Source organism: Pleurodeles waltl, chromosome 4_2, assembly GCF_031143425.1.
Source record: "Pleurodeles waltl isolate 20211129_DDA chromosome 4_2, aPleWal1.hap1.20221129, whole genome shotgun sequence".
NCBI lineage: Eukaryota > Metazoa > Chordata > Amphibia > Caudata > Salamandridae > Pleurodeles > Pleurodeles waltl.
Window position 1 is genome coordinate 134515362 of NC_090443.1, and position 23039 is coordinate 134538400.

A 23039-nucleotide genomic window follows, 5' to 3' on the forward strand; every position below is an offset into this window, starting at 1 on the left:
AGACAATCACCTATATTCTTTAAGAATCCAGCGACACAATTGGAAAGTGTATTACATAGTCTTGATGTGAGAAGCTGTAAGGGGAACCAATTGTTTGTTTCATATGCCAAATCCAGTAAGGGCTCATCCGAACTGGAGACCATTGCACGATGATTTGTGGAGATAATCCAAACATACTCCACATTGGCTGGCAAACGCCTACCTCACCACCCTAAAGCACACTCAACTAGAAAAAAGGCTGCAGCTCTAGCATTCATGGCAAATGTGGCCATAGACAGTATCTGGGCAGCAGCAACATGGGCATACCCACACACATTCACAAAGCATTTTTGTGTGGACATCCAAATGCATAAAGAAGCTCAAGTGGGACAAAGTACTATAGAACCTGTTTGCAAGCTCATCATTTCGCCCCAGCCAACCCAAAGAAGGAGAAACTGCTACATAATCTTATGCCCAGCATCTGAACCCAGAAAAGCATTCAGGCTGCAAAACGAAATGGTTACCATTAGGGGTAGTTTTGCAGCCTGAAGCGTTTTCTGGATTCACATGCAACCCACCCACCTCCCTGGAATTTAAAACCGAACAAAGCGGTGGGAAAGAGGTCCTGTGTACATAAAAGGAAGCAAAAAAAACAGAAAAAGAATCTGAAGGTGGCTACCACGCACAGGAAATTCCAGGGTGCCGTCTGATGTCACATGGGATTGACCAAGCACCATATGGTGGTTGGCGCCCAAAAAGAGAGAAAAAAAAAAAGACAATTTTGGACCCAACTTCTAGATGGCGGAATAATGCTCAGCATGTGAACCCAGAAAACTCTTCAGGTTGCAAAACTACTCCTACTGGTAAATAACCATTTCTATATGTGCATTCTACTTCAGAAATCCTTCTAGGAGCCATCTTCAGGAAACATATTTGATGTGCGTTAACTCTAGGTGCTGCATAGGAATTAGCAGAAGACCAGGTACTGCCACTGCTGGAAAAGGCTGAGGATGGTGCATGCTAAAGTGCAGACAAGACAGTTCATGGTCTTGATGGACCAAAATGTGTCCTTTTATTGTAGGACGCTGCCCCTTTATGTGGTATGTGAATACCATGTAAACGGTCCAGAGGTTCCCCAGTGAGTGGACAGATCATGCTATGCAATCCCAAAGTGCTCTAACTAGGGGTAGTGTGGTCGAGCAGCCTTAGGCTTAACAAAGAGAAGTGCAACACATCTACACATACACACAGTCAATAAATGAGACAGACTACTCGAGGAGATCCACACCAATAAAAAAAAAAATAGAATGTATGTTTATATATCGTTCAGGTAAGCACGTTTTTAAATAGGAATTCTTTTCTCTTTGAAAAGTGGACACAGTGCTATTTCTGAGTTCTGCAATGTTATCCTTTGGGAGGAAAATAAGTTCTGCAAACAGGTAGAGTACAGTGACTTACAAGACTAATCTCCTGGGGTTAGGCTGAGAAGTGAGCAAGGTCCAAGGCAGCACCTGCAGTATATCTTCAGCATCATGGGGTCGTCTAGGTTCAGAGTGCAAATCAGCATTAGGTGCCCAGTACGTTCCTATGGAGATCAGTCACTATGAAGAGGCTGCAGGCTAGGACTGGGTGTCCTGTTTGGGTGAGCCACCGAATGGGCTTACGTCTTGAGATGCCCAGGAACGTAGGGAAACCAGTGGTCATCTTCTCTTCAGTCCCAGGTGTCCAGGTGCTGGGTGTCTGTCACCGATGGCAGTCACAGTTGGGGTAAGGCAGGGGACCCACAGAACAGGCTGCAGATGTGGACCTGTCCAGGTATACCAACAAGTGGGCTCAAGTCTCACGAGCCTGGGTAGCGCAGAGACACACCAGTGGTCCTCTTCTCCTAGGTCCGGGGCATCAGGGTGCAGAGATGCAGTGGACTGTTGTGGTTGCCGTCACCGGAGGCAGCCGTAGTTGAGGGAGGCCTGCATAAAGAGGCTGCAGGCATTGGTGTGAAGGTCACATCGGGGAAACCCACAATGGACTTTCTTTCTGAAGAGGCTGAGGACCAAGTTGGCACTGTTGACCCACTTCATCATGGGCTGGGGACCCTGGTGCAGTGGTGCTGTCCAGCGGTTTTGGTGGTCCGGAGACCTTTTCAGCAGTTCTTTGGTGCCTGCAAGGATGTGGGGGGAGCAGTTCTGCTACTCCATGGGAGTTGCATGTGCTATTGTGAATACTGGCAATCTTCCCGATCTTTTGTAAGTTTCAGCAGCTGGAGGACAAGGCGTCTTTCTCGCAATTGTTGATGTCCACAGGCAGGTTGGCATGGTTGGCCCAGAGCCTGTCACCGATCTTCAGTTCTTGCCTTGTGCACCTCTAGAGTGTCCTTCAGGTCAGCAGGGATCTCCTTCTCTGGTGCCTGGACCCACCCCCCCCCCCCCCGAAATACTGAACTTAGGGGTGTTTGGGTAGTAGCCAGTGGGCATAACCCTGTCCCAGACTTCCTAGGTATGCCAACTCAACAATGACTACCTCTGAAAAATCATGTCCACCTTGCAGTAGCCCACCATACGGGGTGGTAGTAGCCTGGGGTTGGCACGCCTTCCTGACTAGCCAATTTTTTCGGCCTGTCCAGGTGCCAAATGGGCTCTGGGGGTGAGGTGTTAGCTTCCTCTCCTGTGATGGGGGAGCCAGATTTGCATTTCAAAGGAGTCAGCCCTTTGAGGCTTGCCTCCTTAGGAAGGCTAATCAGCAAGTCATCCTTTTGGGAGGGTGCGTTACACCTTCTTCCCAGATAGGCTTTTGTTCTGGGCCTCCTGAGAGCGGATGGCTCTCACTCTAGGGGCCCAGAACGGTGTCTCAGGTGGCAGGCTGGCAGAAACTGGTCAGCGAGCACACCAGATGCTGGCAGGGATGCAGGGGGCACCTCTAAGGTGTGCTCTCTGTGTACGCGTATCAGTGTGAGATCACCAATACGAGATGTTTGATACCAAACATCTCTATCTCCAGTGAAGCAATCATGTATCTGGGGAGCTCGTATTGACCAGTGTCCAGCATATGCATTTAAAATTTCTTCCCTGGTTACTTACTGTATTTGAGAATTGACAGACATAGCAGGGGCATATCTGCTCGTGTAGATATGCCTTCAGATGTAATATAATGCACCCTGCCTTAGGACTGTAAGGCCTGCTAGAGGGATGACTTACACATATTGCATGCAGTGTTAGGGGACATGGCACACAGGTTGTGTGCCTTATCAGGTTTTCACTTTTGTCTGCACCAATACATGCACCCTACCATGTGCTTGGTGAGGGGGTCCCTTAGGGTGGCACAATTCATGCGGCAGCCCTTAGGGAGCCTCTTTAGTACCTTTGGCCCTAGGTACTAGAGGTATGATTTACTAGGGACCTACAGATGGGGCTAAAGGTTTTCTCCATTGGGGAAACAACTGTGCAGCTTTGATAAAGATCTGACACTAGGAACCTTTAAAACAGCAGCCTAGTACACTTTCAGTCGAAATCACATCAGATACCAGTCAAAAGGGGGGGGGGGTAACAATGTTAAAAAGTCCTTTTCCTACATGTATCATATACCGCTGGCATTCAATATGTGAGCCCTGCAAGAAGAGCTTCTGTAACCAGGGGCACAAGTGGATGGAGATTAGTTTGATCAGTTGTATGTTAATAGGATGCTCCTGGCATTGGAGTCTGTCCACACGCAATAGTTGGCTTTATTTTCCATCCTCCAGTAGTCATGATAGTTGTAGAAGCTTCCACTGAAGTCAGAGCAAACGCAATGCTCCAGTTATAGCAAGAGGACTTGCATCAGTCAGAAAAACTGCACTCCTGTGTATTCGATCTGCACTGTGTCAAATATGCTTTAATAGCATTCTAGGCACAGGTCACATGAACAAAAGTGCTGACAAGTCATACAATACAAACAATTCATTTACATACATAAGCATGGAGTCACCATGTGCTGACAGTGTCTGGAGTAGATCGTGACATCTGGATGTAAGCAGCCAAACAGACTGGTTTCCTTTTAGTATAGGACTGATTGGAAGTTAAGAACACAATGGACAACCTTTGCAGATTGGGAACCAACTTAGTGTCAGGTCACCAGCATGGTGTCCTGAGGAAAGGTGGTGTTACAGGAGGAAACAGCAGGTGCTCGTTTTGCTTCCAAGTGTCCGAAAACAACATTCTTTGAACAATAGAAGGTAGCTACTTTAAGTGCTCCTATTAGAACCGCTTTTGCATTGTCTAGTGCAGCTATGGCTTAAACGTTTTTGAATGATCCACTTAGCTTTGAATGGGTTGAGGCTATCATGGCTGCTATTTGCTTCACATTTTGATGCAACCCATCTCATTTGCTAGTACTAGCTCGGCAGAGACCTGGTCTGGATCTGATGTTTCCTAATTTTGTCCTTCCCCAGGGATTCATAGGCTAATGGCTGACTCCAGAACTGGCTCTTTAACACTGATTGATAGTAGAAGAGGTTCTTTGTCTAGTGCTCTTGAGAGAACCCTACACCTTATGCTGAGAGAACCAAACCAGTTGATCTTATGCCATTTCTCCAAGGTTTAGGCCAAGTTGGTACTGCAACCTGATTGCCTTTCATAGCTGTATTTCACCGTAGGTAGGCCTTGTTAGGGACCCTATTGTTTCAACCTACAAGACTTTTTTAAAACATCTGCTGGGGAGATTTCCTCTGGCTACGACTGCTACCAAGGGGAAAACTTGATGCGCAGGTGTACTTGATGGCTAGGCCTTTTGACCTAATTCATGCAATAGGTCACAAATTAGGAGATGTACAACACCCTCCTGGTTGCCATTGCTTGCAGTACTCAACTAAGAGATATTAAATTGTTCTCTGAAGACATTTTTGAATTTCTATAGATTTTTCCCCTGACTGAGTCTGACTGAACTCACCTGAATGTCACTTTGAAGATTGTTTTCAGAGTTTTGTTGTGCACAAAATGTGTCCTTTCTGGCATTCTTTAAAAAGCCACAATTAAAGGCATAGATATTCTACTTATGCCAGATATCGAAAGAGCATTTAGCAACTAGATCAACCAGATTGCACTACTTAGGTCAACAACTCTGCAGTTAGTGGCCTTCTGCAGGTGGTGACTGAGGCCACCAGAGCCTGATGACCGCTTTCACGATCAAGATGGACTAATGGACAGTCCTGCCTCTCCATTGAACAGTCGCTGTCCCAGGCAAATACTCACTGACAGCCTGTGCGTTATTCTCAAGGTCACATTTAGATCCTTATATAAACCTAATTTGATCCTTGTTCACTTGCGGAGATATTCCTACAAAGCCCCTTGATGTGTTCAAATAATCAGTGATTAGGAGAACAGAATGCCTCTTTAGTATCTATAGATCTATTTTCAGAGGCTTGGCTTCCTTTTAAGTCTGTAGCCCAAGGGATAACATCATGTATTGCTGAACACTACCAGCTTAGTGTTCCTCTTTTTTTTTTTTACCCCATTTCACTGTAGGAAAAACAGTGATAGAAAAACTTCAGTAAATGACATTTTCAGAGCGGCCACCTGAATGTCATCCTGCTTTTAGTATGCACTACTCATTTAACTCCAGAAAAAGGATACCTATGTTGAGAGTGCCTGCAAAACTTAAAATTGAACTACATTTTGATACTGTTCTATTTTCCCCGATGTCCTGTACCAGTAGATTAATTTTCTAATATTCTGAATAAAAATCTGTTGGAGAAAGAGTTACTTGTGATTCCAGTTCTCGGTCATAGTTACCTTTACTGATTTCCTAGATCTCGCATCCTGAGGCCAGAAGAATTAGCAACATAATTCTGATTTAAGATTCATGTAGCTTAACCGATTAAAATTACATAAGGTTAACACAGCTTAAATTGCATTGTGCAGCTTCAGAGCAGTTCTGCTTCCTGAAAGTGAGAAGACTAATTACCCTTTCCATGAAGGTTCTGCCTATTTAATGCCATTTTCTTCTTTGAAATAAAGTCTGATTTGATACACTTGCTTGTTTTAAGTCAACTTTGTCAAACTGCAGATTGAACATTTTTAAATAAATTAAAAGAATGAAAAGTATTTAGATACTAATCAGTAAAATACTTATTAGTATAGATGAGAGCAGAACATAACCAGATATTAAAAAAATTTCAACCACGGTCTAGTTGTACAGATATATATATATATCTCAAAGGTGTGCTAGCCCAGAAATCACCAATGACTAGAGTAATATGAACTGGTGCTTAGCAGCAGAGTAAGTGGTGTACACGGGGAGAGGTTACTTCACATCTGTAATTTTACACCCAGTGTTTAAGCTTGAATGTCCAAACATGAAAAAATAAGGAAACTTTGTCTAAAAATATACATTGTTAATAATATAGAATACATTGTTTTTTAAAGTATTCAAGGATACAGTTCCTACAGTTCAAAGGTATAGTAATGTTTGTGAATTAAAAAAATGAAGATGGGAAACTGAGGTTGCAAGTTTTTTTTATTTTTTATGGCAGCATAGATGAGCACAATAATCATGGTATTTTTGTTTTTTAATGTATTGTCTAGGTGTGCAGAGTTTCTAGTCACAAAGGCAGATTTGGAGCTTCAGCGCACTGAATTAGAGTTGTGTCAGTTGGATCTCCAGCAGGTGCTCTTTCTGCTGGAATCTGGCACAGGTGAGTTCAGAATTACTTTTTGCAAAACCTCAGTCTCTAGTTATTAAACCACAGGCCATGAAAGTTGAACAGAAATTCCTATAATGAAGTGTGTTCTTATAAAAAAAATACTCATATTGCATTACATCTTGAAATTAACACCCATGCTCCACTGGATTGTGCTACTGTCCACTGTGTTGAATATTATTCTAACAAATTAAATGGACACGAGAATTATGTGTAGTGGTCTGAAGAGGAGTGTAGGAAGTTGGCTCTGTATGCACTATTTCAAAGTAAGGAATAGTATGCACAGAGTCCAAGGGTTCCCCTTAGAGGTAAGATAGTGGCAAAAAGAGATAATACTAATGCTCTATTTTGTGGTAGTGAGGTCGAGCAGTAGGCTTATCAAAGGAGTAGTGTTAAGCATTTGTTGTACATACACACAGGCAATAAATAAGGAACACACACTCAGAGACAAATCCAGCCAATAGGTTTTGTTATAGAAAAATATATTTTCTTAGTTTATTTTAAGAACCACAGGTTCAAATTCTACATGTAATATCTCATTTGAAAGGTATTGCAGGTAAGTACTTTAGGAACTTTGAATAATCACAATAGCATATATACTTTTTACATAAAACACATTTAGCTGTTTTAAAAGTGGACACAGTGCAATTTTCACAGTTCCTAGGGGAGGTAAAGTAATGTTAGTTCTTGCAGGTAAGTTAACCACCTACGGGGTTCAGATTGGGGTCCAAAGTAGCCCACCGTTGGGGGTTCAGAGCAACCCCAAAGTTACCACACCAGCAGCTCAGGGCCGGTCAGGTGCAGAGTTCAAAGTGGTGCCCAAAACACATAGGCTTCAATGGAGAAGGGGGTGCACCGGTTCCAGTCTGCCAGCAGGTAAGTACCCGCGTCTTCGGAGGGCAGACCAGGGGGGTTTTGTAGGGCACCGGGGGGGACACAAGTCCACACAAAAAGTACACCCTCAGCAGCGCGGGGGCGGCCGGGTGCAGTGTGTAAACAAGCGTCGGGTTTCCAATGGGAGTCAATGGGAGACCAAGGGGTCTCTTCAGCGGTGCAGGCAGGCAAGGGGGGGGGCGGCTCCTCGGGGTAGCCACCACCTGGGCAAGGGAGAGGGCCTCCTGGGGGTCACTCCTGCACTGGAGTTCCGATCCTTCAGGTGCTGGGTGCTGGGGGCTGCGGGTGCAGGGTATTTTCCAGCCGTTGGGATTTTAGAGTCAGGCAGTCGCGGTCAGGGGGAGCCTGGGGATTCCCTCTGCAGGCGTCGCTGTGGGAGCTCAGGGGGGACAACTTTGGTTACTCACAGTCTCGGAGTCACCGGAGGGTCCTCCCTGAGGTGTTAGTTCTCCACCAGCCGAGTCGGGTCGCCGGGTGCAGTGTTGAAAGTCTCACGCTTCTTGCGGGGATTGCAGGGGTCTTTAAATCTGCTCCTCTGAAACAAAGTTGCAGTCTTTTTGGAACAGGGCCGCTGTCCTCTGGAGTTTCTTGTTCCTCTTGAAGCAGGGCAGTCCTCTGAGGATTCAGAGGTCCGCTGGTCCTGGGGAAGGCGTCGCTGGAGCAGGGTTCTTTAGAAGGCAGGAGACAGGCCGGTAGGACTGGGGCCAAAGCAGTTGGTGTCTTCTTTTCTTCTTTTGCAGGGGTCTTTCAGCTCAGCAGTCGTCCTCTTCTTGTAGTTGCAGGAATCTAAATTCTTAAGTTCAGGGGAGCCCTTAAATACTAAATTTAAGGGTGTGTTTAGGTCTGGGGGGTTAGTAGCCAATGGCTACTAGCCCTGAGGGTGGGTACACCCTCTTTGTGCCTCCTCCCAAGGGGAGGGGGTCACATTCCTATCCCTATTGGGGGAATCCTCCATCTGCAAGATGGAGGATTTCTAAAAGTCAGAGTCACCTCAGCTCAGGACACCTTAGGGGCTGTCCTGACTGGCCAGTGACTCCTCCTTGTTTTTCTCATTATCTCCTCCTGGGCTTGCCGGCAAAAGTGGGGGCTGGGTCCAGGAGGCGGGCATCTCCACTAGCTGGAGTGCCCTGGGGCATTGTAACACGAAGCTTGAGCCTTTGAAGCTCACTGCTAGGTGTTACAGTTCCTGCAGGAGGAGGTGTGAAGCACCTCCACCCAGAGCAGGCTTTGTTTCTGTCCTCAGAGAGCACAAAGGCTCTCACCGCATGGGGTCAGAAACTCGTCTCTCAGCAGCAGGCTGGCAGAGACCAGTCAGTCCTGCACTGAACAATTGGGAAAAATACAGGGGACATCTCTAAGATGCCCTCTGTGTGCATTTTTTGATAAATCCAACACTGGCATCAGTGTGGGTTTATTATTCTGAGAAGTTTGATACTAAACTTCCCAGTATTCAGTGTAGCCATTATGGAGCTGTGGAGTTCGTTTTTGACAGACTCCAAGCCCATATACTCTTATGGCTACCCTGCACTTACAATGTCTAAGGTTTTGCTTAGACACTGTAGGGGCATAGTGCTCATGCACATATGCCCTCACCTGTGGTATAGTGCACCCTGCCTTAGGGCTGTAAGGCCTACTAGAGGGGTGACTTACCTATGCCACAGGCAGTGGGAGGTTGGCATGGCACCCTGAGGGGAGTGCCATGTCGACTTAGTCATTTTCTCCCCACCAGCACACACAAGCTGGCAAGCAGTGTGTCTGTGCTGAGTGAGGGGTCCCTAGGGTGGCATAAGACATGCTGCAGCCCTTAGAGACCTTCCCTGGCATCAGGGCCCTTGGTACCAGGGGTACCAGTTACAAGGGACTTACCTAGGTGCCAGGGGTGTGCCAATTGTGGAAACAATCGTACATTTTAGGTGAAAGAACACTGTTGCTGGGGCCTGGTTAGCAGGGTCCCAGCACACTTCTCAGTCAAGTCAGCATCAGTATCAGGCAAAAAGTGGGGGGTAACTGCAACAGGGAGCCATTTCTTTACAAGGAGTGTTAAGGAAAAACCCAGAATACCATGTTCTCCTTCAGGACACTGAAACATAATTGGTTATTCATAAACAGTATAGAACACAATTTGTGAAATTGGTGCTGGGAAGCAACTAAAAATGCAGTTACAAGTCAAAAACGTTGAATCATCTCCTTCAGTGCAGCTGTAGATCCCAAACTTTAAGATTTTTCACCCACTGTAGGAACAAATTATTTACATAAATGTTGACTTGACTCGCAAGGGGGCTCAGTGTCATCTTACTCATAGTACATTGTTCCAGTTGTCCAATTAACTTTAAAATATGTTGTGATCATCAGGAGTCACCTGATTCCGTTCCCTCACTGCTCCCACCTTTTTTTAATTTATGCAGAGTGAATTTACCATTTCCTCCCACCACACAATGTCGTACATTTTTGTCTGACCTTTATTAATCTCCTTTCCTCTGCAAGCTGTGTTTGGTCAAATCCTTCAGCTATGCGGAGATCATATTTGCTCAAGAAGATACTATGTATTGGTTTATCCCTTTTTGCCCAGCACCAATCCCAATACTGCAAATGTTTATGAAATTTTGTGTTTGTTAGGTTTAGGAATAAGAGACCATGCTTTAACATAGCTGTGCTAACCAATGTCGCCGTCTTCAAGATCGTAGTTACCTCATTCCAGTAATTCCAGAGAGGCCTGCATTCCCAGAGCATATGGAAGAATGTTGCATTATTATCTTCGCTTCTAGGACAGGCGGGGATCTGTCTGTAAATATTTTATGGAGTTTCAATGGTGTAACCTAGGTACAATGTAAGATGTAAAAATGTGATATGAATCTAGCATTACTGGGTACCAACTGGACTGTGTGCAGGTAGTCTCCCATGCTTTATCTGAGATGGGCTCCTGCAGATCACCCTTCAATTGTCCTAGGTTATCTAAAGCCCTTATCTGATAGATATCTAGCCACTGATTGCTAACTTTAGAATCCTCCCACAGGCGCAAGACTGGATCAGGAATTCTTTTCCTATAGCACATCTGCACGTCAGAAGAGGGTGTTGCATGACTCCCTATCAACATTGTCCACCGGATTTGATGTTGACGGAGTCCATATCACCCCCTTGCCAACGTCAGTGCCTTCTTTTCTGCGATTGCAATGCATATCCGGTGTGGTTAGGGGACTGTTTTTCTCCCCAACTTGGCAGTTTGTTGAGGAAACTGTGCTTTTTTTTTCCTTGAAATGTCTTTGGGGTTTCAGTCCTGTAGTTCTTCTGGCAGACAGATGTCAGTCACAGATTTGCATACTTGTTTATGTGGTGCCTTGGACAACATCATGTCGTTGTTTTTCCTGGCGGTGCGGCTAAAAAAAGGCCCTGCATTGTCAGTCCCCCTCGAAGTCCAGAGATCACCATTCACATGAGGGTCCTTCACTGTCGATGTCGAAGGAGTTCCCAAAGTGGCAACGGACAAAACTGACAAGTAAGTCAGGCGTTTGACAGTCTCCCAACCTTCGGTGGAGGAGTCTTCACAAGAGTCTATCCTGCGACTCCGTTTTACTTGGAGCTGGAGTGACTCCGCCCAAATGCGGGAATATGAAAAATTCCCTGCTCTAAGTCTTTGGGCCTAAACCTCTCTCTGATGTGCTTTCTAGCCCCAAGGAGGTGGAGGCAGGTGTCCTAGATGAATCTGCACCAGCGGGTTCGCCCTCAGTGTCAGTTAGGCCCTCTGGATCTGTTGTTGGATACATAATGGTGCCGGTGTACAGCCCTTCAGGATTCCCACCTTCAGTGCTGGAGTCTTGTCAACCAATGGCAGCGGCAGTGGACGCCCAGTGTGTAGGAAAATACCCTCTTTGCTCCATTATTGGAACTTTCATAGATTCACATGCTTGAATCATTCCCCGTCGTCGAGATGGAAGCCCCCGGTACAAATTACACAAGTAGTGTTAAAATATATTAACAAAAGGGCCCTAGGCCTCTTCAATTTAACAGTCTATCAGAGCCATTTTAAGAAATGCACCAAACTTGAGCATCCACCAATCAGGCGACACCATCCTCTAGAAACCTCCTGAGAGAAGCTCCAGCACCTCAAGTTTTTCTACCGCATGTCGTGCTAGGGAGTCTCCTCAGAGCTCTGCTCTTTATTCACACCTTTTGAACTAGCTTCAACATAATTTTCTCTGAGAAAAACGTCTCTGACCTGATTGGAAAAACATCTTCAACATGTCTAAGGAGAAGAAGGGTTTATTCAGAAATTGCAAAACTTGTTGCAAGAAAAGACTACATTCTGAAGACCCTCATCAGGATTGTATATAATGCCTCTATCCAGACCATTCAGCCAAGGACTGTAAGGTTTGTCGTACCTTTTCCTCTAAGACTCTTAAGGATAGAAAAGGCAGATTATTGATTTGGCTGCAAAAACTTAAATACAGAGAGAATCCAGTTTCTGACTCTGATAGTGATGACTCTTCAATATCTAAAAAGTCATCAAAGAGGGCAAGATCAGACACAAGATCTCCCTCCCAACAATCAAGAAAAGCACACAAAAAGACTGCTTCAGAGATTTATAAGGGCCGCAGCCCATCTACTTCACCTCCAAAATTCTTCCAGAAAAGGGGAGAGAGAGGTCATGCCAGCATTTGAGAGCCATAAAAAGTCATCCCCTGTACCTCCATCTGTGCCTTTCAAGAAACCTTCCTCTACTTCTTCAAAAAAGGCACCGTCGACGAGACCGTCGGTGAGTGCTTTTCCAATGCCAACGGCGACTTGCACATTTCCACTGTAGACGACGGCTCCGACGACATCATCGACGTCATCGTCGACGAACGTCTACACCTCATCATCGTCAACGGCGCTTATGACTATCAGCTTTACCGTCGTCGACGGTAGACTCATCCGTGAGACTTTCATCCATCAAAATCTCCATGCGTTCGACGACACCGTCGACAACACATCGTCAACGAGAGAAAAACATCAGAAAACTCATGAGAAACTGACCCCAAAGCACACCTCACCTAGTAAGGTGACCTCCCTCATTCCATTGCATCTGTTAGAGGGAGATGAAGACACGGACGACGAGGGTCCATTTGGAGCATCCCACAGTCCATCGCAATTAAATGCCAAGTATCAAGAAGAAGATGAATTTGATTTATCTTATGACCCTCACTTTTATGGAGTAGACCAACAATATCAAGAGGGGGCATACATTCCATCCTCCTTATTGTCTGACCTCGAAGCAATGTTAGCTGATTACAGCAGGTGTTTTCCTCCTCAAGGGGAGCAACCTCCGGCATTGCCCGTCTCTGTGGTTACCACTCCACGTCAGAGACCAGTTTCTTTACCTCTCGCAAATGTGGCTACTCCGGATATGACTCTACCTCAGGACACGGACATGTCAGAAGGGGATCACGAAGAAGGGGAGCTCCTGGACACTCATTCCGAGTGGGATGAATACATCATCCCTGCTCCTCCTTCTCTTTCCCAATCAAAGGTGGAGTCCCCACCAGACGACATTGGAGGATTTCACAATCTCCTAGAAAGAGCAGCTAAGCGTTTCGCTTTGCGAATGCCATCAAAACCGTTTTCTTTACGATTTTAAAGAGCCGTTTCAAAAATCTGTGCGCTCTATTCCGCTGGTCAGCTACTTATGGGAAGAAGGCCTAAAAGTGATGCACAATCCTGCTACTGTCACAGCAGTACTGCCTTGTTTGGACAAGAAGTACAAGGTACCGGACGATGCACTGGCATGTCTAACTGGTCATCCAGATCCAGACTCAGTGGTTGCTCAGGCAGCACAGAGGAAGTCCAAGAATCTCTGTGCTTCGATTTCTGCACCCCCAGACAAAGCGGGTAGACGACTAGACAACATTGGTAAGAGGTTTTCCTTGATGGCTAGCCTAGTGATAAGAGCTGCTAACTCACTAGCGGTGTTAGCCAGGTTTGACAGGCAGCTATGGGCAGACATGGCTAAACATATTAACCAGTTGCCGGAGGACGGAAAATCAGAGGCAAACAAGACATTGCAAGAAGGTCAGCGCACATCAGCGGAACTCATTGACTGTGCAATGGACATAGCCACAGCTGCATTTCGTCAGCTTGCAGGGGCAGCTGTTCTTAGAAGACAGTTGGCTAAAAGCTACCTCATTCCAGCGTGAGGTACAGAATAAGATTTTAGACTTAACTTTCGATGGCCAGTCGTTATTCATCAAACATATTGACAAGGCTTTACAATCTATTACGTCTGACACTGATACGGCAAGGTCATTAGGGGGACTCCCTTTCGAGCTAGAGGACGTGGCCAACCTTCATATAGAGAAGGATATCAGCAGTCTAGATATTCCACCCATCCTTCCTCTTCTCAATAATACCGCCAATATTACCCACAACGGCAGCAGCCGCCGCAAGCAGCTCATGGTAGATCTGGCGGTAGGGGACGCTCAACTCGCCCTGCTAAAGACTCTGCTCGTAGAGCCTTATACATCCAAGGTGCTGGCTACACCCAACTCTCCTCCTCTGGCTCTAGGCAGAAGGATATCCCTCTTTCTCAAACAATGGCAAGTCATCCCATCAGACAAGTGGGTCCTCCAATTAGTGAAGCAGAGCCACACTCTAGAATTTACCCAACTGCCTCCCTCCAATCCTCCTCGCAGGACTCCTTCAAGGTACCCAGAACAACTCAAGAAGGAGATCAACAAGATGCTCCTCAAAGGACTGAACATCTACTTAAAAAAGCAATTGTTCCGCATGATCAGCCTGCAAGATGTCCTCCTGCGTCTGAACCAGGGAGATTTCATGTCTACACTAGACCTAAAAAAACTCATATTTCCAAATTCCCATCCATCCTGCCCACAGACAATACCTGAGATTCACCGTAGCCAGAAGCCATTTACAATTTCGTGTCCTTCCCTTTGGCCTAAAATCAGCTCCCAGGATATTCACCAAATGCCTAGCGCCAATTGCAGCCTTCCTCAGGAGGAGGAAACACCCAATTTTCCATATCGAGACAATTGGCTGATAAAAGCAAGCACCTACGCAGGAGCGCGCAGATCAACAAGAAGGTGCGTTTCCTTGCTAACCAATTTAGGTCTCACCATCAGCTGGGATAAGTCCAAACCTCTGCCAGCGCGCAGCATCCTTTTTAGGGGCAAACCTGGAAAAGCAATCCACCATGGCGTGTTCCACAGTAGACCGGCAACAAAGGTTACTGACACTAACAAAATCAACACAGAGAAGAAGCTGTGTTTCTGTCCGCCTGTTAAAATCCCTGATGGGCATGATGTCATCATGCATACCTCTGGTTCCTCTCTGCAGACTAAAAATGCGTCTGTTACAGGAGCAACTAAACAGTCAATGGCTCCAGGTTTCGGGAAGCTTCGAAGATCGAATACACATAACCCCAGCAATAGCCAAAGCCCTCACATGGTGGTCTCAAAAGCATCAGCTGTCCATCAGCCTTTCCTTTTTACATCGTCCGGCTCCGTGGACCATCACTACGGACGCATCTCTGGAGGGCTGGGGAGCCGTGCTGCGGGACCTTCAAGTAAGTGGCCACTACAGTTGAGTGATGCACATCAATCTGCTAGAGCTCAGAGCAATGTATCTCGCTTTGCAGGCTTTTCTCCCGAAAATATCAGGATCATACGTAGTAATAAGATCAGACAACACCACTACAATGCATTACCTCAACAAACAAGGAGGCACGAGATCTCTCACCCTCTCCAAAGAAGCCCAAAGAATTTGGAATTGGGCCTCGCAGCAAGGCACCACACTCACAGCTGTACATTTGCCGGGGATAGAGAACAAGATAGCGGACTCGCTCAGTAGACTAAGATCGAGCTGCCACGAGGGGGAGCTGGACCAGTTGATAGTGGACTACATCTTTTCCCAGTGGGGGAACGCCAACAATAGACCTGTTTGCCAACAAGTGGAACGCCAAATGCCAGTACTTCGCAAGCTGGCATCACCAAAATGGATCTTGGGGGAATGCGTTTGAGATAGTCTGGTCAGACATCTTTGCTTACGCCTTTCCTCCAATTCCACTGATCCCAAGAGTCCTCACAAAGATTAAGGCAGAGCCGTGCACTCTGATATTGATAGCTCCGTACTGGCCTCGCCAACACTGGTTTGCAGAGCTTCTTCTATCAATCAAGCCTCACATTCCGCTGAAACTGTTTCCACAATTGCTAACACTGAACAAAGGACAAGTATGGCACCCGGATCCTCAGTCGATGCGATTGTCAGCATGGCTCCTGGGCAAAGGGAGTTCGCACATCTGAATATCCCACAGGAGTGTAGGGACATTTTGTCCAGAGCTAGAGCGGATAGCGCTAATAAGGCTTACTCTTGCAAATGGAAACGATTTTGTGTCTGGTGTCATCAGCGGCAGATTGACCCACTATCTTCACCACCGGAACAAATATTGCCGTACTTATTGCAAATAGCGCAAGCAGGCCTGGCACATTCCTCCATTAAAGTACATCTGGCGGCAATAGCATCATACAGACGCTCAGACGCTTCACCCTCGCTGTATTCCTCTTGTTTAATCAAACGGTTTGTTAAAGGACTTTTCAGGGTTTTTCCTCCATTCAGTCCACCTCCTCCTCCGTGGAACCTGAATATTGTTTTAGCACAGCTGATGAAGCATCTGTTTGAACCAATTCATCGTGCTTCTCTAAAATTCCTTTCTTGGAAGGTTTCTTTATTGGTGGCTCTCACATCAGCCAGACGTGTCATTGAGGTGCAGGCCCTCTCTTACAGATTAAACAAGACAGGCTACTGCTGTGTACTAATCCGCATTTCATCCCGAAAGTCCCTTCGGACTTCCACATCAACTAGCCCTTAGTTTTCAAATCCTTTTTTCCTCATCCTTCTACTCCGGCAGAAAGAGCATTACACTCCTTAGACGTTAAGAGATGTGTTCAATTCTACTTGGACAGAACGAAGTCCTTTCAACGCTCCAATCAATTGTTCGTAGCATACATTGCACCTATACGAGGCCAACCACTCTCCAAGCAGAGTATATCCAGATGGATCGCCTCAGCCATACGATTCTGCCATCAAGCAGCGGTTAAACCTCTGCATTCATCAGTACATGCGCATTCTACAAGGGCAGTTTCTTCGTCAGCAGCGCTGTTCGCGGGGGTTTCCCTGCAAGACATTTGTAGAGCAGCAACATGGAAGAGCTGTCATACATTTACAAAACACTACTTCTTGGAATCACTATCTCAAGGAGAGATAGCAGTGGGTCAAGCAGTCCTCAGGAACCTCTTCAGGTGAAGGTGAGCCATCTTTTTCATCCCTCCATCCTAGAACAGGTATGCACATTGTTTGTCTCTTATGGTCGGATAGAGAATTATAACTTAAAAAAAAAAAGGAAAGAGGGTAGAAGAAAGTGAAGACAATTAACGATAGTATTGACATACGTTAATTTCTTTGAAGTATTCCTTGATATTTTTTATATAAATATATATATATATAGATAGATGTGTGTCTATATATAGATATAGATATATAGATATATGTATACACATGTTTTTATATATGCATGTGTTTTGTATTATACATGGTTACAATGGTACAGTGTGCATAAGTACTGCTCTCTACTCTGATTCAACCATGTGAATCTATGAAAGTTCCAATACTGGAGTAAGAAAATTAGTTACTTACCTGTAACTGTAGTTCTCCAGTATTGGAATCTTTCTTAGATTCGCAGGCGGCCCGCCCACCTCCCCAGAGAAGCTCACTTTCACGTTCCTCTTTCTTTCTCTTTTTTTCCTCTCTTTAACGCACTTGTGCTTGGAAAATCTGAGGTGCTGGAGCTTCTCTCAGGAGGATTCTAGAGGGTGGTGTCGCCTGATTGGTGGATGCTCAAGTTTGGTCCTTTTCCTAAAATGACTCTGATAGACTTAAATTGAAGAGGCCTGGGGCCCTTTTGTTAATATATTTTAACACTACTTGTGTAATTTGTACCGGGGGCTCCCATCTCGACGACGGGGAATGATTCAAGCATGTGAAACAAGAAGTCGTCCAGTCTAAGAAACGTCTACGTTCCAAGCGTGGTTTCACCGAGTCGTCGCCAGGGCCAACCCCGCGGGGTCAACAGGGGCCCCATCGGATTCAGCTTCACGCCATTGGGGACCCCAGGATCCAATAGCAGATCCAGACTGGCGCCAGTCTCTCACAGTCAACCTCCTCCAGCGCCTGCTCTGACGTCCGCTTCCTCCACCACTGGCGCCCACTGGTGGTAGCCCCATCCTCATTCCGGATGATCCAGAGCCGTAACGACGACGTACGACACCTGATTCCGACTTTGATGGCGCTTATTAGGCCCAGATCATTGCCTGAGCCTTATTTTGAACAGCCAGGCACAGGAAAGGAGTGGGAGGGGTCTGAGGACCCTTTAGAGTGTGAATTGGAGCAAGAACAGGACTGGTATGAGGTTCTAGGGGAAGCCAGTGGACTGGACATTTCTCCATATAGTGGCATGCTCTTTCCACCCAACGTGGCTACGGAGGAGGGGGCTTCTTATGCTATGGTGGTGTGAAGGGCAGCTGAGGTCTTGGACCTAGACTTGCCCACAGTGCCAGTCGGGACGAATCTCCTTACAGAGGTGTTTCAACTGGGGGTGACTACATCAGAGCTGATGTTGCCCTTCAATGAGGCCCTAACGGATGTCCTTCTGGGAACATGGTCCAAACCCAGCACAGGGGCTCCTGTGAATAGGACAGTCGGCCGCTGCCATAGACCTGCTCCAAATGGACTCTAGTTTCCGTACCCAGCACCCTACCCTGGAGAGCTTGGTGGTCCAAGCCTCCACTTCCTGTGGTGCCTTACCTTCCGCCCCTCCCGATAGGGAATCCAAGAGGCTGGACTAACTTGGAAAGAAGTTGTTTTCTTCCTCCTGCCTGGCATTGAGGTCAGTAAACACCTCTTGCCTATTGGGCCCTTTTGCCATACTTTATGGGATACGGTGGCACAGGTGCTGCCCCAGGTCCCGGAGGGCGTACGGGGTACACTCACCCAGGCTGTCAAGGATGGGAGAGATGCAGCCAAGTTTACTATCAGGTGTGGATTGGACACGACCAACACGCTGGGTAGTGATTGCGTCAACAGTGGCCCTACGTCGCCACGCCTGGATACTTTCTACTGGCTTTTCAAGGAATGGCCAGTCGAGTTTGATGGACATGTCCTTTGACTCTCGCCTTTTTGGTGAAAAGGCAGACTCCGCCCTTGAGAGTTTCAAGGTTTCTCGAGCTACGGCCAGATCCTTGGGACTCTCAGCGCCAGCTCAACAGCAGTCTGTCTTCTGTCCCTTTCGAGGCTTCGGAAGGGGCGGGGTAACACGCCATCCACAATTTAGCCACTGGCTTCACGGCATCTTGTGACGCCAGTACCAGGACCTGGTCATGTTACTGTCCGACCCAGAGGGTCTGGCCAGAGGTCGGCCACCACATAGCCCCCCTCCACTGTGCCCAAGCCCTCCTAGTGCGGTTCTGCAAGACCGTGTCCGTCCAGTTGGAGGGAGGATTCAATTTAATCTCCCTCACTGGCATTCCATCACAACGGACAAATGGGTCTTGCAGACCATAAGGAAGGGCTATTCGCTGCCAGTCTTTCCCTCCTTCTATCTCTCCGATAAAAGAACAGCTGATGGAGGACCATCTGGTTTTGCTCTGCGAGGAAGTTACAGCTTTCTTGGCCAAGGGAGCTATAGAAGTAGGCAGTGGTGGTTATTCCCGCTACTTTCTGATTTCCAAAAAGAACAAGGGCCTTCGCCCTGTTGTGTAGCCATTTTAGTTATAGCTCCATGCACGTTATTTAATATACTATGCCAGCACTCTGTTCTCAAACAAGACATTCTTGCTCACTCTGTGCTTATTCCAAGGCTGCAGTAAGATAGGTTGCCGGTGAATGTGGTATGAGTTGGGTCTCTGACATTCATAGAAAACACACTTCCTTACGTAGGGACAGTTTCTCATAAAATCAACTGTTTTATTATAAAAACACTTCCCTGTCCCTTACACGTTAGAGGGAGATTACAGCCAGAGAACCACAACTGTATGCTGATTGCCGAATGCTTTGCTACAGCTGCTAACGCAAACTTCAGGCCTTTGCTCAGGTATGGGGGGATGATGTCTTCCCAGGGGAACCTGAAGGGCAGAATTAGAGCTTAACACACTGTGCTCTATTATAGCCTAGGTAGCAATTAGTCTATTGGTTCTAGTGACAACATAGTAGCATTATTTCTACGCTTTACTCGCCTCGTCACAATTTTAATCTTATGTTGTTGTCCTGGTTATTGCAGCTCACGCTTTAAGATGCAGTCGCTTCATTTAAATCTTATTGAAACATATACTGCCTCTCTTTGTCATTGTGTATATGAGGCTGATGTAACTGAGAGAAACGGTTGAGACCTGGGTGACCAAGGCTTCCCTGAGAAACCATTTGTCATGCGCTCATCTGCCCAATCATCCCTGCCCTTGGGTAGAGATGAGGCAGTGCTAGTTAGCCGGAGCAAAACCCAGATTGGAGCGACAGGTGTCACCTGCAGTGGGTCGGACTCAGTCTCCCACACTGCAGGCGATTCTGCCACTCGAAAGCCAGTAGTCTCGTTAGAATAATGAGAGCCTAAGCGACAGCCCCATCCTGGATTTAAGGGACGTCAGTCTCTTCCTCAAGAAGGAGAAATTCAAGATGCTCACTCTTGATCAAGCCTGGTCTGCCCTAGACCAAGGAGGCTGGATGGTAGCGTTGGACTTGCAGGATGCGTATTTTCACATTCCCATCCTGCCCACCCACAGGCATTACTTGCGGTTCCAGGTTGGCCACGAGCACTTTCCGTTTACTGTGCTCCCCTTCGGTCTCACCAGTGCCCCTCGGGTGTTCACCAAAGTGATGGCGGTGCTGGCAGCTCATCTGCGCAGGTTAGGGATTTCAGTTTTCCCCTACCTAGACGATTGCATGTTGAAGGCTCCAAAGTCCCAGGCTCTCCAACCATCTCCAGACGACGGCGAACCTCCTGCATTTGTTAGGGTTCACTATAAATGTGCCGAAGTCACACCTGACTCCCTATCAGAAGCTCACTTTCATCAGAGCTGTTCTGGACACAGTGCAGTATCGAGCCTATCCTCCCGAGCAGCGAGTCCAGAATATTCAGGTTATGATACCGATGTTTCGGCCTCTATACTGGATTTCGGTGAGACAGACTCTGAGGCTGTTGGTACTCAAGGCTTCCTGCGTCCTATTGGTCAAGCATGCCAGATGGCATATGAGGGCTCTGCAGTGGGACCTGAAGTTTCAATGGGCACAGCATCAGGGAAATCTTACCAACGTGGTTCAGATCTCAAAGGGAACAGCAAAGGTTCTGCAGTGGTGGTTAGCGAACTGCAATTGGGTCAAATGCAGACTCCTCTCCCTTCCCCAACCAGATCTCACAGTAGTGATGGAAGCATCACCTCTGGCGTGGGGTGGCCATCTGGGAGAGGTGGAGATCAGGGGTAGCTGGTCTCTGGCGGAATCCGGGCTCCATATCTACTTGTCCGACTTCGATTAATAGCATTTCTTCCTGTTGTGAAAGGGTAGGTAGTGCAGGTGTTCACGGACAACACCACCGAAATGTGGTACTGCAACAAGCAGGGCTGTGTGGGGTCGTGGACCCTTTGTCAAGAGGGTCTGCGTCTCTGTACATGGCTGGAACAGCATGGCATAACCCTAGTGGTTCAACACCTGGCAGGTTCTCTGAACACCAGGGCGGATGAACTCAGCAGGCGATGCTTAGCGGATCACAAGTGTATCTCCATCCGGAGGTGGCTCAAGGACTCTTTCAGCAGTGGGGAGAGCCTTGGTTAGATCTGTTCGCCTCCTCAGAGAATGTGCAATGTAAGCAGTTTTGTGCACATGTTTCCACCTGTGCCGTTTGTGACGCCCCAGTGGGACCTAAATCTAGTACTCACTTTTCTAATGTGTGCTCCCTTTGAGCCTTTACATAACTGTCCTCTCCTGCTGTTCACTATCAAAACAGCCTTCTTAATGACGATCATATCTGCCAGGAGAATGAGAGAGATGCAGGCTTTATCTTCGAAACCGATGTATCTTACGGTATACCCTGATAAAGTAGTCCTCAGAACTTGTGCCTCTTTCCTCCCCAACGTGGTGACCCTTTCCATCCGGGTCAAAATATCACCCTGCCCACCTTCTTTGCACCACCGCATCCCTCTGAGGAGAGGAGCGTCTCCATCGGCTGGACCCAAAAAGAGCGTTATCGTTCTACCTTGACCACACAAAAGAGTTGCGGGTGGGCGACCAACTCTTTGTGGGGTACGTTGGTGCAAAGAAGGGTTGGCCAGTATGGAAACAATCCATTTCGCACTGGGTCATTCTCTGTATAAAAGATTTGCTACGCTTTGGCTAAGAAGCAGCCTCCAGAGGGCTTGATGGCTCACTCTACCAGAGGGAAAGCTGCTACCACTGCGTTGGCTTGTGGCGTGCAGTTACTTGACATGTGCCAAGCGGCGATGTGGGCTTCCTTGCACACGTTTGCAAGACACTACTGCCTGGATAGCCAGGTGTGGGGCATTTTGCCCGCTCAGTCCTACAGGACTTCCTGGTGTAAATTGTTTCCTCGCAACACACCACCAGGAGTTATAGCTTGGATATCCATTCTAATGTAAGGAATCTGCAGCTAGAAGTCTCTATCAGATGAACAAGTTACTTACCTTCGATAACCCGTTATCTGGTAGAGACGCTATCTAGCCGCAAATTCCTTACACCCACCCAGGCATCCCCGCTCTGCGGATATATACATCATGTTTTCATATTTTTCCCTTTCTTGAGGGCATGTCTTTTTCCACAAACAATCAAGTGTAAAACTAAATACTTGTTGGTTCTACCATGATTCTGCGCTTCTGGCATGGGAAGTTGTGAAACAAACTGACGTGCGTGGGGGTGGTCCTTATATGGAAGACCGTGACGTCACAGACCGCTCCAATGACGCTGACGCTGCCACGCTGGGACAGACGACGCACGCGGATCTGAGCGTCGACACCTGACGGCGCGCGCAGGGTACTGCTAAGCAGAAAAATTCCAGATTCAAAGCTGATGCTAGCGAATTCTAAGGTAAGGAATCTGCAGCTAGATAGTCTCTACCAGATAATTTGTTACCAAAGGTAAGTAACTTGTTCATTGAGGCACCAGGGGTTCCACAGCGGCTACAGCATTTATTATGCCACCCATGGGAGCCCATGCAAAGGGTGTCTGCAGGCCTACCATCGCAGCCTGCGTGAAAAGGTGCATGCACCCTTTCACAACAAGTCACTGTAAGTCACCACTAATACAGGCACTCCTAGCCCCGAGGACAGGGTTGCAAGTACCTGTGTGTGAGGGCGCTCTTGAATGAGCAGAGGTGCCACTACTAAGTCCAGCTCCATTTTCCTGGACTTGGTAAGTACGGGGAAGCCATTTTACCCGTGTACTGGACACAGGTCCCTAC

At 47.1% G+C, this 23039-nt stretch overlaps 1 protein-coding gene across 2 annotated transcripts in view; it reads left to right on the forward strand.

Moving 5' to 3' along the window:
• ESPL1 (extra spindle pole bodies like 1, separase) overlaps positions 1–23039 on the forward strand; it is a 434914-nt gene that overhangs the window by 171647 nt on the left and 240228 nt on the right. For both annotated transcript variants that reach the window (XM_069230952.1, XM_069230951.1), the window contains exon 17: positions 6531–6640. In XM_069230952.1, the coding sequence (XP_069087053.1) occupies positions 6531–6640 (110 nt within the window). The remainder of the gene's footprint in view (positions 1–6530; positions 6641–23039) is intronic.